General features: G+C 37.2%; 1 protein-coding gene across 1 annotated transcript in view; it reads right to left on the minus strand.

The window, feature by feature from the left end:
- Positions 1–18,989, minus strand: part of ATG10 (autophagy related 10) — a 319,989-nt gene that overhangs the window by 214,801 nt on the left and 86,199 nt on the right. Inside the window, exon 3 of the mRNA XM_006143489.2 lies at positions 9,545–9,649. Coding sequence (XP_006143551.1) covers positions 9,545–9,649 — 105 coding nt within the window. The remainder of the gene's footprint in view (positions 1–9,544; positions 9,650–18,989) is intronic.

Consider the following 18,989-nt stretch of genomic DNA (forward strand, 5'->3'; position numbering starts at 1 on the left):
CTAACTCTTCTTTGAAAGTTTTGTAGAATTCAGAGGTGAATCCATCAGGGCCAGGGCTTTTCTTTGTTGGGAGGTTTTTTATAACTGATATGATCTCCTGGCTTGTTATGGACCTATTCAGACTTTCTATATCCTCCTGGCTCAATCTAGGTAGATTATACATGTCCAGGAATTTGTCCATCTCATCCAAATTATCTTGTTTCTTGGCATACAGATGTTTATAGTATCCTCTAACAATGTTTTTAATTTTACTATGTCTGTTGTTATTTTGCTTGCTTCATTGCAGATCTGATTCACCTGATTCTTTTCTCTCTTCTTAATAAGTCTTGCTAGTTGTGTATCAATTTTGTTTATCTTTTCAAAGAACCAGCTTTTACTTTCATTTATTTTCTGTACAGTTTGTTTATTTTCTATTTCATTTATTTCTGTTCGTATCTTTATTATTTCCTTTCTCCTGGAGTTTTTTGGATCTTTTTGCTGTTGCTTTTGCAATTCTGTGAGGCATGATGTTAGGTGATCCATTTGCCTTCTTTCCATGTTCCTCTTACGTGCACTAATCGCTATGAACTTCCCTCTTATGACTGCTTTAGCAGTGTCCCAAAGATTATGGAAACTCGTGTCCTCATTGTCATTGGCTTCCATGAACCTTTTGATTTCAGTCTTTATTTCTTCAATAGTTGTGGAGTCATTCAGGAGTAGGTTATTAAGTTTCCATGTATTTGAGTATTTTTGAGGATTTCTTTTGAAATTAAACTCAAGTTTAATTCCATCATGGTCGGTGAAGATGCTGTCTATAGAGGCTTGCTTTGTGCCCAATAATGTGGTCAATCTTCGAGAATGTTCCATGTGGCGGCAAGAAAAAAGTGTATCTCGAGGTTTTGGGATGGAAAATTCTATAGATGTCTGTTAAGTCCATTTGATTTATGATATCATTTAGGTCCTTTATCTCTTTACCTATTTTTTGTCTAGATGATCTATCCAGGGGGGATAGTGCAGTGTTGAGGTCTCCAAGTCTACTCCCTTTTTCACAGGAAAAGTCTTCTAGAAATCTGAAGACATCTAACTTTCCTAGGTCTTCAATTCTGCGCCCCAAATATCCCCTATCATATGTTTTCATCACTATTTCTGTTGGCATGCTCCTCTACAAATTTTATCTATCACTTATTTTTAATATTTAATAATATTTTATTTATGTACTTATTATTTATATTATCATTATCAATGTTCTTCACATATAATGATGTAATTTTTTTTTTCATTTAGATCAGTGGGTCTCAATTATTTTACACTTTTAAGATTTATTGGGATCCCAGGTTTGGCTGGTGGTTAAGGTGCTGGACTCTCACATGGCTGACTATGGTTCAGGTCTTGCACATGTCGACTTGTTTTCTCATTTTCCCTTTCTCTCTCTCTCTCTCTGGTCATTTTTTTAAAAATAATAATAATAAATAAAATAAAACAAATATTCCTTTTAAAAAATTAATTGAGGATCTCAAAAAGCTTTTGTTTAAGACAGTTATATTTATTGATATTCACAAAGTTAAAAATACTTATCAACTCATTTAAAAATAATAAAACAACAATTTATTTCTATAAAAAATTACTATATTTTGGGACCAACAGTTAGTGTAATGGCTGTGTCGCTGGACTCCCACGTAGTTAACCACGGTTTAAGTTCCGGACCCATTTGCTTAAAAAAAAAAAAACACACCGGGCGTGTGTGCATGCGTGCCCAAGATCCCGAGAGGAGAATGGAGGAGAAGGGATTGCAGTGTGGCCATCCCCCCTGGGGGTGAGTTCGCGCTTTCTGTCTCTGTCTGTCTTTCTGGCGAGCATACGTGCCCTATAGCAAAAATCCTCTCCAAAGAAAAAAAAACAAAAATTACTATATTTTCAAAGTAAATAAAAGTAAGAAAAACAGCATTGTTTTACATTTTTGCAAGTCTTTTTAATTTCCGGCTATTTAGCAGGAGACAGCTGGATTCTTATATCTGCTTCTATATTTAATCCACTCAAATACCACACATCAGGTAACCTCTGGAAAGCTTGGAAACAATGGAAGTAAAACATGCAAACGGCATCCAAATATTATTATAAATACAGTTTTAACTTAATGGAAGTGCCATAAAGGTGTCTGGGATCCCCAAGGTTCCCCATCCATATCTGAAATAGACTTGGGCTTTTTTTTTTTTTTTTTTTTTGAGAGGTTTTTCGCTATAGGGCACGTGCGCTCACCAGACAGACAGGGACATAGAGACAGAAAGCGAGAAATCACCCCACAGGGGGGATGGTTATGCCACAATCCCTTCTCCATTCTCCATTCTCCTCTCGGGATCTTGGGCACGCACACGCGCCTGGTGTGAGTTTTAAGCCACCGGGTCCGGCACGCAAACCGCGGTTGACTACGTGGGAGTCCAGCGACATAGCCATTACGCTAACTGCTGGTTCCCCACTTAGGCTTTCTTTAATGTAGTTTAAGTTCCTAGTTTAAGTTCCTAGTTTTTCTATCATCTATGTGGCATTCTTTGCATTTATCTTGAGGTATGGTCAACTAAAATCACTAGCTCTTTCTCATGCAAATTAATTTACTTTACTCAAGTAAAGTCCCCTTTTCATCTAAATGCAGATCTCGTGCATATTATTTCCCCCACAGATTACATTGTGTTGATTTCACATTATCTTCCATAGTGATACGTTGGTGTCCTGCTGAGATTCCCTTTAAAGCGGGTGCACCTTTACCCACCTAGCTATTGTGATTGTTGGGTGATAAGTCATAACAGCCCCTTCTCTGGAGAATTATTCTAAAACTGAAGCCACATGGCTTAGGAAACCACATCCACCTGCACCTCAGCTAATGACTGACTGACAAACCAGTGGTGGTTGTCACAGAATACAAAAGGGCAAGCCCACTGATACAAGTGGTACTAATTCTGTGGTATGGTTTGTGTTCTTGAGCTTCCTAGTGGATCAGACTAAAGAGTCTGTAGCTGAGATCACATTCTCTCAGAGCTCATCCCTTGCTCTGCTCTGCTTCTGCAATCCCTTACACAAAAGAAAACATCCCTCATAAATCACTTGAACAGAAATCCCCGTCTCAGGCTTCGATTCTGGTATATTATAAGTATTCCATGAGAATTTAAATGTTAAATGACAGCATTAACGCAGCCCAAGTGTTAGTCGAAAGAGAACCTGTTAAAGTCACAACCCTCAGAATGGGAAAATATTTTTGTAAACTATGCATCAGATAAGGGACTGATAACCAGAATACACAAGGAACTCAAACAGCTATCCCCCAAAAAAGATGATTAACCGTATTAACAGATGGGAGAATTAGCGGAAAAAAACACTCTCTAAGGAAGACATATGAATAGCCAAAAGGCATATGAAAAAATGCTCATCATCCCTCATTGTAAGGGAGATGCAGATCAAAATCACAATGAGATACCAGCTAATCCCAGTCAGAATGACTAAGATTAAAACAACAAAAAATGATAAGTGCTGGGGGAGGGGGGTGGTAAAAGGGGAACTCTCCTGCAATGCTGGTGGGAATGTAAATTGGTCCAGTCACTCTGGAGAACAATTTGGAGATTCCTCAAAGACCTACAAATAGAACTACCATATGATCCAGCAATTCCACTTTTTGGTACCTACCCAAAGGACAGAAAAATTCTTAATTGGAAAACTGCTTGCACATCCATATTCATTTGGCATTATTCACAATTGCTAAGACATGGAACCAACCCAAATGCCCACAAACACAAACAGATAAATGGATTGAAAAACTGTGGCACACATAGTCTATGGAATACTATTCAGCCATTAAAAAAAAAAACAAAAAACAAGACCCTGGCTTTTGACAGAAAATGGATGAATATGAAAGATTTACTGCTGAGTGAAGCAAGCCAGGCAATGAAGGAGAGATATTGTATGTCTCCACTTAATATATACTGAGTGTCCACACTCTATGGCCAAAACTGAATGGCAAAAGGTTGTAGAAACTAAGTAAATAATTTTGAATACCAGATACAGTTTGGGAAGAGGGTGGGTGAAGGAGAAGAGTCTGCAGGAGGACATTAAGGAGAAAAATCGAGAGGCAAGGCATTTATGAGACAAAGAAGTGGATTATTATCTATTGAAGAAAGAATGGTGAAGTGGACTGGTGAGAAATGTACACATATTGGAATATTCACTTTATAACCTAAGTAATGTGATTGAATGTAAAAGAAATAGAAATAAAAAGAAATAAAAATTTTTAAAAAAGAAAAAAAATGATATTGGTGGCAGCCAAAAACATAGAATTACTCCACAAAAGCCTTTCCCTCTAGCTTGATATCCAGTTGCTCATTTATCTACATACCTGTGGCATGTTGTTCAACTGTCTACAAATACAATTACTTATTAACTTAGAAGAAAAATGTAAAAAACTTGCTTTAGCCCTCCAATCATTATATTTAGGGATAAGAGACAATTTATTTTACCTAAACCCATGTTTTGTAATGCCAAGGACAGTAATTATTAAGAGTTTATCACTCTTCAGACCAAAGTTGAAGTGTCTGGTTTTAAGCCATAAGTGATGGCTTAAAATAATGCTGTTTTACACAATTGCTTAAAAGGTCACAAAGCTCATTAATTATCACAGAACTACCAATAATTGTTCATGACTGACAGATTCTAGCCTATAAATAAACTCACAGCTGAATTTGATAATTTCCACAAATTAGGATTATACATCCCTTGAGTTCTTCTGTCTGTCATGTGCACAATCAACCCTTTTCATGAAATTTGCTTAAATACTGAAATTTTTTTAATGTCAGCAGCTCATTGCATTTTTGAGACAAACCGTAGATGGCTGTTCCTCATCTAATTACATTCAACCTAAATATGTATCTAAACAGTCACAATATTTTCTATTGGTGTCATAAATAGTACTATGTGTTAAGATAAAAAGTTAAGCCAGCTGCAGTGGCACAATGGTAACACAATGCTCCACAATGCTGAAGCCACATAAGAAGGTCCCAGGTTCTCATCCCCAGGTCTCCTCATGCATATATGTGCCTATTATCCTGACTGGCTGAGGCTGGAAGTGGATCTTGAAGACTCTCTTGGGGTCCCTCCCCTCCTCTCCCAACTCTCTTGGAAGCAATAAATAAATAGTTCTTTAAAAGGATAAGAACTAATTCTGAAGTATTTGAAAATAAAAACTAACAAATTTCAAAGTGCCATACCGATAATCATACTAAAGGAATGAAAGTTAGAAACACCTCTAAGATGGAGAAAGAAAGACCTTAAGAGAAAAATATAATTCTGCCCAATAGTGATGTAGGAATGTAAAACATTACATATGTAGTCCATCTGAAATGCTTTAAATGTCCTAATTAGCACAGCACAATGTTTTAGTGTGAATCATTCTCCATCATCTCTGTACCACCGTCTGAGGTGCTGGAGGTACTGGATGAATAATGCTTATCTTCCAACATGGAGTCTATTCCCAACCTGTAAAGGGTAAGACTAGACTATGATAAGAATAAAGGCCTCTGTCCTTTTCCTTTTTCCTCTTATTTCTACATTCACGTACTGCTTTTTATTGTGTAATTAGGAAATAGACATAAAAAGATAATCCTATGTATGACATTAGCATTAGTAATAATAGCACTTTATACTTACAACATCTAACCAAAAAAAAAAAAAAAAGGCAAATTAGACCCATATTTTGGATGAGAAAAGAGATTTACTCAACTTACAAACATAAACTCCTGAAAACACTTCAAATCTCTCTTTTTAAACATTAATTTTTCTACATAAATGCTTTTTATTCATTCACAATAGAACATGTTCACACACATGACACTGAGTGAGAGTGAGAGAAAGTCAGAGATTAACACCTTCCATAGAGTCAGATCACTCCACAATTCCCTTCCTCAAGTTCTCTATCCTGTCAAATCTTGGGCACTGGCACCCATGCCCAGCAAGCTGGGGATCACACCAGGTCACCACATGGGATCCAGTTTCTCTTGACAAACACACTACTGCCATACCATAAAGCTAGCCCCACTATAAAAATTATTGGGGAAAAAATATATATATTCTAGTAGAAACTAAACTCTTTCAGACTTCAATCAATTCTAAGTAATTCAGCTGATAAATCAGCTGATATCAAAATACAGACATCTTGGATCCTTCAAGTGAGCTAGTTTTAGGGTTACCAAATCTGAAGTTTTAGTCGACAAATAGATATTTATTGAGTCACCCTACCTCCATGGAGTTTACAGTATAAGGAAGCAATCTGGCTTTAAAGACCATAGCACAAATCTAAGGTACACTAAAAAAAAGAAAGAAAGAAAGAAAGAAATACTTTTAAGGTAAATCCCTGAAGAAAAAAAAAACAGCAATAAAAGTTACTAAAAATAAGAAAAAAAAAAAAGCTACAAGAATTTTATCTGATTGAAGTGGTCAATTTATTTCTAGTCATTATATGCATATGTATATGCTTATGTGTATATGTGTGTGTGTGTGTGTGTGTGTGTGTGTGTGTGTATTATTTCAATTAGTTTCTGCTGGCAGGAGAGAATGGGAGATAACCAAGATGGGGCATTGGACTGCCTCATTCTGAACTTTAAATAATCTTCTCCTATTTGGGGGGAAAGGAGGGAGTGAGATGCCTACCAGAGCTACAGCAGTAAAGGATGATCACAAGACCAGATGTAGACTGTGAATGAAACCATTGGGCCAAATAAAAATAATCTCAGGGGTTTCAAGGAGGTAAGAGAAAGGAGTTATGAGTTTCACTCTTTAAAAAGATAAATTTAAAAAAGAAAATAATAATGATTTTTAAATTATTTAAACTATCATGGATAGTTTGAAGGGTGTTCACCATACTTGGATTCTATGGTTTAAACACATTATCAACCTGTTTTTCACTTAACATAAACATTAAGCCTTGTAATTAAATAGCCACCTAGAATATCACTTTTAATGTATCGATCGAAGAGGCGTGCCATAATTAACTGAGTCATGACTGTTCTATATTTTAGTTGTTTCCATTTTTTTAATCATAAATACTGATGACATGAATATACTTATAGGTCAACTTTTGTGTACATTTCTGAAGATTTTATGAGCAATTCTCTGCAATTTACATTGGTATAAAAATACTGCATCAAAGAATAAGATATACTGATAGACAGTCAAAGGGATCAATATATAATAAAACCCATATAGCAAAACGTTAATGGTAGACATAGGTGGTAAGTACAAAGATATTCACTGGAAGATTATTTCACTTTTCCCATATGCTTGAAATTTGTTGAGTAGAAATGAAAAATGTTGGGAAAATTTATATTTTATGAGGTGAAATTCCTAGAGTTCGAATAGATTATTCATAGTATGTTCACATCTTTAAACTTGACAAACTTTAAACATCAACCAGCAAGTGTCAGTTCTCTCATACTGTCAACACCACGTTTTAGTATCTTTCAAATCTCTGCCAGCTCATTAGACAAAAACTGGTAATTCATCTTTTAAATCACTATTTCTGTGTTAAAACTTTTTAACAATTTTTAAGTTAATATATAATGAATTGAGGTTTCCTAAAATGCTTGGCTTCAGATTTTATGTTGGTTATTCGAACCATGAAGAAGTAATCAAGATTCAGGCACCCACACGGGGCACTTGACTCTTACAGTACTCTCAAGAGTAACTTGCAAATCAAATTATATTGGTGAAAGTTACTTCCAGGCCAGCATCATACAGAGACAGGAAAGGCTAATGTCTAATTGCCAGATGGGCTTGATTTAATAGGTCCTAAAAAAGAGTTTCTCTCTCTCTCTCTCTCTCTCTCTCTCTCCCCACACACACACACACACAGACACACACAGATTCACCTTTCCCATATTTTCCAGGACCCAGAATTTAAGCATTGGTGATTTCTTCCCTTGTGTTGAAACAATCAGGTCCCCAACCAATCCTCTTTCAATATCAAAGTATTTACTTTAGTATGAGTTCCACATAACTATGCTGCATCCATTAGACAGAATACAATGGAACCGTTAAAGAGAGCTATAAAATTCTACAATTATTGACATAGAAAGATATCCATGATAGAGGCCTGCAGGTGGTGTGATGGTTAAGCTGGACTCCCACATGGCCAATCACGGTTTGAATCCCAAACCTGGCAGCTTGCTTTCTCATTTTCTCTCTCCCACCCCCATCAAATTAAAATAAATAAGTAAATAAATAAAATTATTTTTAAAAGTATTCATGATATACTTACTTACCACAAAAAAACAAGTATGGATTTGTGTGTAGGATATAAACACATGGACGATTATTTACTAAAATAGTAATAGTTGTTACATATTAAAAGGCATATGGGAGAAATTTTTAACTCATATATTTATTTATTGTTTTAGAATGGCTATATACTTTTTTTTTGGAGAGTTTTTTTTGTTTGTTTGTTTGTTTTGCCATAGGGTGCATACGCTCTCCAGAAAGAGAGAGACAGAGAGACAGAAAGCAAGAAATCAACCCCCCAGGGGGGATGGCCATGCCGCTATCCTTTCTCTCCCATTCTCCTCCAGGGATCCTGGGCACCATTCTCCTCTCAGGATCCTGGGCACGCACACACACGTATCTGGTGTGAGTTTTAAGCCACCGGGTCCGGGACGCGAACCGCAGTCAACCACATGGGAGTCCAGCAACATAGCCATTGCACTAACTGCTGGTCCCTGAATGGCTATATACTTTTTAAAAAATTTTTAAAGAGATTTTTGCTATAGGGTACATACACTCGCCAGAGACAAAAAGAGAGAAATTACCCCCAGGAGGAATGGTCACACCACAATCCCTTCTCCTCCATTCTCCTCTTGGAATTTTAGGCACACATGCACATGTGCCTGGCCTAAGTTTTAAGCCTTTGGGTGTGGGACTTGAACAGCAGTCAACTATGTGGGAGTCCAGTGATGTAACAACTACACCATGTGCTGTTACCAAGGATATAAACATTCTTTAACAATAAGAAATGCAATAAGCTATTTGCATTTCAGTAAAAAGAAAACTTACAAAATTCTAGAAAACTGCTAAGCCATTAGCACCTCAATAAATTTTAATTTAGTAAGTTTTCCAAGTCAATGTTAAAGTTCCCCCAGGAATGAGACTCAGATCCAGCATATTTTCAAGGGGATAGGAAAACAGGTTTAAAGGTAGTCTAGGTAGAGTTTTCCAGTCAAGAATAAAGAAATATGGGGATAGGTTATTGCCCTGAGGGGACTTCAGAGGAGAGAAATCCATAGGTAAGAGAAGGCATTTGTGGTCTTCAGATCCAAGAGAAACCAAAAATATGAAGGATCCTACAATCTGACTAGACTCAGAGTGGATCTTAAACTTGATCACTACTTTTGATATTACAGAAGAAAATATCTCCTTTTCTCTATCAGGCTCAAGACCCAAAGGTAGATAATTTTTAAAAATATAAACCTAACAGATTCAAATATTTAAATCAATACTTTATAAGACTAAAAAGGAGAAACTGAAGTGTTAAACTACTCACCTCCATGGAAAGACACGTCTGTGAATGAGCAGATGCTCCTGGATGTGGTGCCGAAGTCTGATTACTTTGAAGGTACGTTTTGCACATGTAGCCATCAGAACCATCCTGTATTCCATCATGAAAGAAAATATTTTTTAAAAAGCAACTACTTTAAGAATTCATCATTGCGATTTTTTTAAAAAATGTGTTAGAGGTCACATGTGCTCACGGCAGTGGGGATGGGGAGGGAATGAGAAAGCATCCCAACAGAGCATGGTCATACCAATCTCTTCTCCTCCATTTTTCCTTTGGGAATGTGGGCATGCACGTACACATGCCTAGCATGTTTTTCAAGCCACTGGATCCAGAACTCCAACTGCACAGTTCATCATGTGGGATTCAGCTGCCTTAACTACCATTCCACTTGCTGGCTCAAGAATTCATCATTCTAAGAACAACTTCTCATAAATTCCAAATTGAACAATGAGAAACTAAATATTGTAAATGAGATTAGATAATATGGATTAAGAGACTAATCTATTAATAATTCACCATGCACATAGTAGTCTATCAGTAAATAGAAGTTCTATTACCTATCTTTCTCATTTATTAATAATGCTTCCCTTTCTTGTTTTTCAACTTTTTGTAATTTCCAGAAACTACTATTTTTTTCAAGTCAAGAAGGCACATGTGCTTGCCAGAGAAAGAGAGAGTACCTGAGAGAAAGTGAGAGAGAAAGAAAGAAAGCATCCCTCAATGGGGCATGATCACATCACAATTCTTTTCTTCCATTTCTTCATCCTGTCAGGATTTGGGGCATGCATACACACAGGTACACACACACACACACACACACACACACACACACACACAATACACACACACAACTAGCATGTCTCTCAATCTCTCAATCCACAAGGTCTATAATGCAAACTGCAGTTGACATATTGGATTGGGCTCCCTAAACACAGTGCTTAACTGCTACATAATGAGGCTGGCCATAGCTGGCCCCTCTTTTAGATTAAATCTCCCTCTCCTTTTTTTCCCTATAGTGCACAGCACCAGGGTCATAAGGCAAAACTTTAGCTTGGCAGCTATTAAAAATCATTTACACTTACAGAAATAAGTGTAATTAATATTTCATTGTACGTACATAAAGACTTTAGGAGAATTTGCAAGAGATCTTGAAGCAGAACTACACCTTCCATTTCAATTTTTTTTTCCAAGTCAAAATCTCTCTGAAAATGTCCCAATGGGGTAATTATGCAGCATCTATTTGAGTACTTCCAGAACCTATACTTTTACTCCCTTACACAACAACCGCTTCCATTTTAGTGCATTGGACATTGGGAACATTTTGTTTTATACTGTACTGAAATGTTTCCTTTTATCTTTACTTATTCTAGTTCTGCCCTCTAAAGTCTAATCCTTTTTCCACAGAGCTGTCCTTCAAAGAGTTAAAGACAATTACTATTATTTTCAAATCCTCCTTACCAGATATGGTTTCAAGCCCTTCACCAGTTGGATTTCTCTCCCATTTCCTATATTCGATCTTAAATAAATTAGATTATTTTCATCTGATTGCGGTCAGTTTCATTTACTGAAGTCAAAACTTCTTTGATTTCAATAAAATCATGTGTAAGAATGTAAGAATGCCTCCCCATGCACATTCTCACTCCTGCTGATGAATATTAATTCTCTGCCTAACCAGAACACTAACATTTACATTTCAACAGAATTAAAATAATAAATAAGAAAAAAAAATGGTTGCTTAAACTTTTAAGTTAAAAAGAGGAAAACTGGTGCCATAGTGGTGCAGGCTGAGATGCCACTGCAAGATACTGGAGCCATATGGGAGGCCCAGGTTTGCATTCCAAGTTGACCAGATCATCTAGGTACTTCTGTGTACACCCATAATCCTGGCTGATTGGGAGACTGAGGGGTGGATATCCTGTCAAGGGTACCTGTCTCTCTCTACCTTTCATCTCTTTACCTGTCTAATGAAACAGGTAAATAAGAAACTTTTAAAAATAAAAATGGGGGACCAGTAGTTGGTGTAATGGCTATGTCACTGGGCACCCATGTAGTCGACCAAGATTTGAGTCTCAGGCTCAGTGGTTTAAACTCATGCCAGGTGCGTGTGCATGCATGCCCAAGATCCCAAGAGAATAGAGAAGAAGGGATTGCAGTGTGGCCATCCCCTCGGGGGGTGGGGGGGAAAAAAAAACTAAAAATAAAAAATAAATAAATAAATAAAAAGGGGAAAATTTGAATACCACAATCCAAACACAAGAGAGAAGGCTAGGAAGATGGAGATTAGAGTAATACATCTACACCTAAAGAATGCCAAGGATGGAGACAGTCCATGACATGGTATAGCCCATATGGCCCACTGCATGTGTTAAGTCCCAGAGCTAGCACCTTAAAAAACATGCGGGGTATGTGTGCGTGGGTGCCCAAAATCCTGAAAAGAGGAAGAGATGGAGGAGAAGGGATTGTACCTGATGATACCCCACAAGGGGTGCTGTCTCTCTCTTTCTCTCTCTTGTAAGTTCACACGTCCTGGGGGTGGGCGGAGGCAAGGACCGCTATCAACCACTATAGGGGCAAAGAAAGAATCTTCCCTAGAGCCTTCAGAAGGAAGATGACCCTGGCCACACTTGATTTCGGATTTCTAACCTCCAGAAGTCTAAGAAAATAAATTTACGTTACATTAAGTCACCTACTTTGTGACAGTTTGTTATGGAATCCTTAGAAAACCAATACAGTAACTACACTTTTAAAGAGATTTAGTGGCATCTTTGCAATGCCTCCCCACAACTGGGCTGACAGCCTGCCAGCACTCACTCTGGGGAAGCACTGGTGGTTTGTGATCAGCTCCAGTTCTGATTCGCAGAATCCAACTTATTCTCATTGGTGAATATTTCTAATATCATTCCTGCCTGTAAGGTAAGCTATCAGATATCCAATATATGCTTTTTAAGTATTTCATTAAGGTTATACATTTTGTAGTACTCTTGTTTAAATTCTAGCTCTATACCATCCAACCACAAAACACACCTTGTCATGGCCCTCTGTGAAATCTTTGTATATAGACAAGGTACATTTAATACTGGCTTCAATGGAGAGAAAAACGTAGTGAATATTGTTGTTGCTGCTGTATTTATATCAAGCATCTAGGGATGGGCACAGGAATTTAATATGACCAATAGGTCCTGCTGGCCCTTGAGTCTCAGGAGAGTAAATGATCTGCAATCAGACCAATGAGATGCAATTCAGGATGTGGTTTGGGATAGAAAATCTGTTCTCTCCACTGTGTTTGAGCCAAAAGATAAAACATCCTGGCAGCAATCATACAATATAATGGAGCCTGCTCTCCAACACAGAAGAAAGCAATGCTATGAGACAGGCCAGTTTTCTTTTTTTTTTTTTTTTTTTAATTGTCAGAGGGTATGTGCACTCACCATGGAAAGATAGAGACTAAGAGAGAGGGAGAAGAAGAGAGAGAAAGCACCCATCGATGGGCAATAGTCACACCACAGTCCTCTCTCCATTTCTCTATCTTGGGATTTGGGTCATGTACACACACACATCCCATATGTTTTTCAAGTTGCAGGGGCTAGGATTTGAACCACAGTCAGCTATGTGGCATCAGTTCTCTTGACCACTAGGTCTCAGAGCCAACCAGAGAAACCAGATTGTGATTATAATAATTTATATACTAGCCATAACTGAAACTAGTTCTCCCCTCACATTTTTTGATTTCATGGCCCCCAAAGTGCTCTCTTTGTTTCACTCAAAGGGTTGGATTTTCTGTCACTTTCAACCAAAATAACCTTAATATTAAGTGATACAATCCCTTCTTCTCCATTCTCCTCTCGGGATCTTGGGCACGCACGCACACACGCCCAGCGTGAGTTTTAAGCCACCTGGTCCGGGACGTGAACCACGGTCGACTACGTGGGAGTCCAGCTACATAGCCATTACGCTAACTGCTGGTTCCCCAATTGACTCTCTTCTCACTATAATAATTAACCAAAGTTTACATAAAATATTTGTCAAATGTAATAAAACTTTAATAGTATAATTTAGTGATAAAAAAAAATCTGGAAATCCACAATTTCAAAATGATCTTGTCATTGACTGAAAAATAAAACTCTTAGGATATTCAGAGAAGAGCTATAGGTAAACTGTGTACTAAATATAACTTATCAAATGAGGTTAGCCATTGTATTTTGTGTTCTTCTTTACCTGAACATTGGTCGTACTAACTCTTCTTAAGGAATGCGCAATCAGTAAAACTAATTATAATGAAAAATACATCTCCTTTGACATCAAAAGAGGTAAGTCAAAGATTCTTGTGCACTTATGTTATAAAATCTAAATAAATGACCTGGTTTCTTGTCCAATGACTTAAGATAAAGAGATTTGTTATTTTCAATGTCATTATAATGCAAGGTATTTTTATTTCCATTTTAGGTCATTTCTAATACTATTTATTATTATCCATAAGAAAGTGCCACAGGGTTTTTGGCTCAGCCCATAATCAGTACTAGTGATTTTCTTTTCAGTCTCAATCTCTTAACAGTCAAGATTAGCCTTGAAAAATTAAAGAAAAAGGAGTTTTCAGCATTTTGATTTCCCTTCAAACATTTATTTCCACAGAAGTAGGTCTTTCTCCTGCATTGTTTTAATTTAAGGCAAAAAAATATGTTTTAGTCTTCACAGTTGAAAGATTTTTTAAATTTTTTTTTTTTTAGAGATAAGCAAACGTAAAAGCATGAAAAACACCATGTGGGTCAGCTCTACAGCCTAGCTAGCTCAAGAAACCACTTTTAACTCATATCTCCCATATTCTTTCTTTTTTTTAAAGAATTATTTTATTTTATTCATAAGTGTTTTTGTTTTTGTTTTTAATTTGACCAGAGAAAGAGAAGGAAAGTGAGAAAGCATACTGCCAGGTCCAGGACTCAAACCACAGTCTGTCATGTGGGAGTCCAGAGTCTTAACAACCACACCACTAGTCAACCCCAAATCTCCCATTTTCTTTTCTTTCTTTCTTCTTTTTATTTTCTTGAGAGATTTTTGCTAAAGGGTGTATGCACTTGCCAGAGAGACAGAAAGTGAGAGATCACTCCCTATGGGGGTGATGGCCACACCGCAATCCTTTCTCCTCCATTCTTCTCTCAGGATTTTGAGCACACACATACATGCCCAGCATGAGTTTTAAGCCCCTGTGTCCGAGACTCAAACTGCAATCAACTATGTCAGAGTACAGCAATGTAACGATTATGCCAGATGTTGGTTCCCAAATCTCCCATTTTCAATGAAGTTCATCTGACTTTCTAATAAACATTACTGTCTAGCTTCTCTCCATTGCTTTCGTATTTACCATAGCTTACAATTTAGCAATGAACTCTTCTTTAATCTTTTAATATTTATTAGTTTTATTTCTTCCAGTAGATCATAAATTCAGGATATAGGTTCCAACCTATAAAAAGCCAAAGGTTTAACCTGACTGCCATTCTGCATAGAAACCTGATTCAGATGGTTTGAAAACATCCTAGATCAGCATGGGAGGATGTAAGAACGTAGGAAACCTTACGGTTTTTCCAGTTCAACCTTTATTTTAGTGAGAAGAGAGTGAAGGACTGAGCATTTCGAAGAAACTTGTCATACAGATAATTAGGGACAGAACTTTAAGTGGAAAGTAGGTCTCTTGATCCAAGCATTCTTTCTAAAACAATAAACAAATTCTGCCAGAGAGCAGGACCATGACGAAAACATGCTTATGGATCCTCTGGACTGGCAGAGGCCAAAGCTTTGCACTTTGAGTAATAAGTTCAAGCCTCTCAAGTTTGTTCTAGGGACTAGCAGCCTCAGAAGCAGCCAGGAGCGTATTATATATGCAGCATCCGAAGCCCATCCCATACTTCTTAAATCTGCATGTAACATGATTCCAGATGACTTGCGTGCACATCTGAAGCACAGAGGCAGCATGGCATTGCAATCCGTGACCCAAAGAGATCACAGGCTGACAGCATCAACAGTAGTTCTCAACTCTAGCTGGACTTTACAGTCACCTGGAGAATTTTCCAAATGCAATGTTGGGGCTCACCTAAGAACACTTAAGTCAGAATCTCCTGAACAGATTCTAATATGGCGGCCAGAGCTGAGAACCACCGCACCAGAGCCCCCTTCTGAACTCAGAGAAGAACAGAATCAACCAAGTCATCTGCACCTCAGCCAAGTCATCTGCCTCAAGTAAAAAGGCCACAAATCACTCAAGACCTTCGTGAGCACCACAGCTCACTTGGAGTTCTCTGAATGCTAATATCACCTTTGTTGATGCCCATCTTGGAGCATGACCATGCTGAGAATGGCTTTTAAGTGGTCGTTACTACTAACTCAAACCCTACTTTCTGGCAATTTTCCCAGCATTGACCTGGTCCTCTATAACTGTGGTTAAGTCCTGTAACTTAACACAGTTCCATATCCAACTACACTTGAGCTCTTAGGACTTTCTGCTGTCCACCTTCTACAAAGCAGTTGTTTTACTCTGTCACTATAGAAGAGACAGTAGAAGAAATGCCAGGTGCTATAATCATTGATTAAAAGTGGAACGCTTCCACAGAACCAAAACTCTTACAGTTACCTAAATAGAATTCCCTTAGCCTTACACCAAAATAAGAAATAAAGATTTAAATGAGAAAAATAACACCATAAATGGGTTAGATAGAACTATTGGCAAATATGTATATATATCATATTTATAGTTATATTTTAAAATGTGTATATATTATATTTATATTTTTAAAGATGTACATATGTATGTATACCTCTTTAAATTTGATAAAAACCCAGAAGTCATTAAAAATTGACATATCCACTATATAAAAAATCCTTAACACCATAAAGCCAAAAGATGAATATTAAAATGTGAGAAATGGGGGCCAGATAGTGGCACAAAGTTGAAATGCAATAACATTCTGAAAGGCAATCCCATATGGGAAGATTCCCAGTTCAAGTGTGAAGATCTCCCTGAGTAAACTGGGTAAGTGCTTGCCCATGATTTGGGGCTGGCTAAAAGTTAGGGGTAGGTTGTGACATCAGGAAGTGATGGCTATGAGGCCCTGATGTAGATTATGAGCCAGTTGGGAGTGCTGTGTGTCTGTTTTTTTTTTTCTCTATCACTCTCTGTCTCTCTCTTTGTGTCTGTCTCACTCATGGAAATAATAAATAAGTTAATAATTTTTAAAATTTTAAAATTAAAAAGTCAGAACAGAGACCAGCAGTCAGTGTAATGGCTATGTCGCTGGACTCCCATGTAGTCGACTGTGGTTCGAGTCCCAGACCTGGTGACTTAAAACTCACACCGGGCGCGTGTGCATAGTGCCCAAGATCCTGAGAGGAAAATGAAGAAGAAGGGATTGCCGTATGACCATCCCCTCTGGGGGGTGATTTCTCACTTTCTGTCTCTCTGTCTCTGCCTGTCTGGTGAGTGCATGCACCCTATAGCAAAAACCTTTCCAAAAAAAAAAAAAAAAAAAAAGTCAGAACAGGATGTATATTTGAGTGCCACCGAATACAAATGTGAAAAAAGATTCGTAGCTCACATCATAAAAAAAGGACTAACTTTCTTTTTTTTAAAATAAAATAATTCTTTTTATTTCATTTTCTTTTATACATTCGATCATATTATTTAGCTTACAAAGTGAATATTTCAACATGTGAACATTTCTCCCTAGTCAGTTGATAAACTATAAAATTATGCTCAACAGATAATACCACATTTCTTTGTCCCATTAATGCTTTACCTCTCTATTTTTCTTCTAAATATCCTTCCTCAGACTTTATTCTTTCACACAGACTATATATGGTATTCACATCCATTTACTGTGTTTCTATACCCTTTAGTCAATCAGTTTCAGTAATAGAGTGTGGACACTCGGTATATATTAAGTGGGGACATACAGTGTCTCTCCTTCATAGCCTGGCGTGCTTCATTCAGCAGTAAAACTTCCATATTCTTCCACTTTCTGTCAAAAGCCAGGGTCTTGTTTTTTATGGCTGAGAAGTATTCCATAGAGCATATGTGCCACAGTTTTTCAATCCATTCATCTGTTTGTGGGCATTTGGGTTGGTTCCATATCTTAGCAATTGTGAATAGTGCCACAATAAACATTGATATGCAGGCACATTTTCGATTAAGAATTCTTCTGTCCTTTGGGTAGATACCAAGGAGTGGGATTGCTGGATCATATGGTAGTTCTATTTGTAGATTTTTGAGGAATCTCCAAATTGTTCTCCACAGTGGCTGGACCAATTTACATTCCCACCAGCAGTGTACTAATTTTCTTAATATATAAGTAGGTTTAATTTCCTCTAAATTTAAATGTTTCTAACAAATCAATAAGAGAAAGACCAATAGCCCAATAAGAAAATGAGCAAAGGTTATATAGACAATTCACTAAAGAAGAAATGCATATGAATAAAAATATGCTCTGCTACTCATAAGAAATGCAAATTAAAACCAATATGATAACATTTTTTACCTATCAGATCGGCAAAGAACAAAAAGTATTAAATATACTGTGTAAACAAAGATGTCCATAAAAGAGAGAGGCACTTTCATGCATTGCCAAGAGCAAGCAAGTTTAAAGTAGTGTAACATCCCTGAAGAGCAAGTTGGAAGTTGGCAATAACCATCCAAATTAAAAATGTACCTTATCTTGGACTCAGAAATTTTACTTCCAGGAGTTCATCTTAATGAGATGAAATAAAATTCATGCAATAATATGTATTAAAGTATAGTAGTATATTAGTATAATAATAATAATACATATTTTAGTAGTATATTAGTATATTAAATATAGTAATATAGTAGAATAGTAGTATATTAAAATTTTAGTAGCATAAGATTAAAAACAGTCTAAATGGCCAACAGTGAGGATTTGTTAAATGATAGCATATCACAACAGTAGTATACTTTGCAGCTACAAAAAATAGTAAGTTCTGCACATATTGATATTCAATAACAACCAAGATAGATCATTAGATTTAAAAAAAAAAAAAACCAGAAGGCTAGCAGGTCGCATGGAGTTGGGGTGGCTGGATCCCACAAGGCAGATTCTGCAGTTTGCGTCCTGAACTCTGTGGCTTGAAAAATACCCTGGATGCAAGTGCATGTGTGCCCAAAATTCTGAGAGAAGAAGGGATTATGGCATGGTCACCCACCCCCCGGGGGTGGTTTTTCACTCTCCCTCTCTCTCTCTTTCTTTCTTTCTCTCTCTTGTGAGCACGAGTGCCCAATAGCAAAAATTTTTAAATTAAAAAGTCAGAACAGGCGGGAACCAGCAGTTAGCCTAATGGCTATGTCGCTGGACTCCCACGTAGTCGACCGCGGTTCGTGTCCCGGACCCGGTGGCTTAAATCTCACGCCGGGCGCGTGTGCGTGCGTGCCCAA

Source organism: Tupaia chinensis, unplaced genomic scaffold (assembly GCF_000334495.1).
Source record: "Tupaia chinensis unplaced genomic scaffold, TupChi_1.0 Scaffold000099_1, whole genome shotgun sequence".
NCBI classification, from domain to species: Eukaryota; Metazoa; Chordata; class Mammalia; order Scandentia; family Tupaiidae; genus Tupaia; species Tupaia belangeri.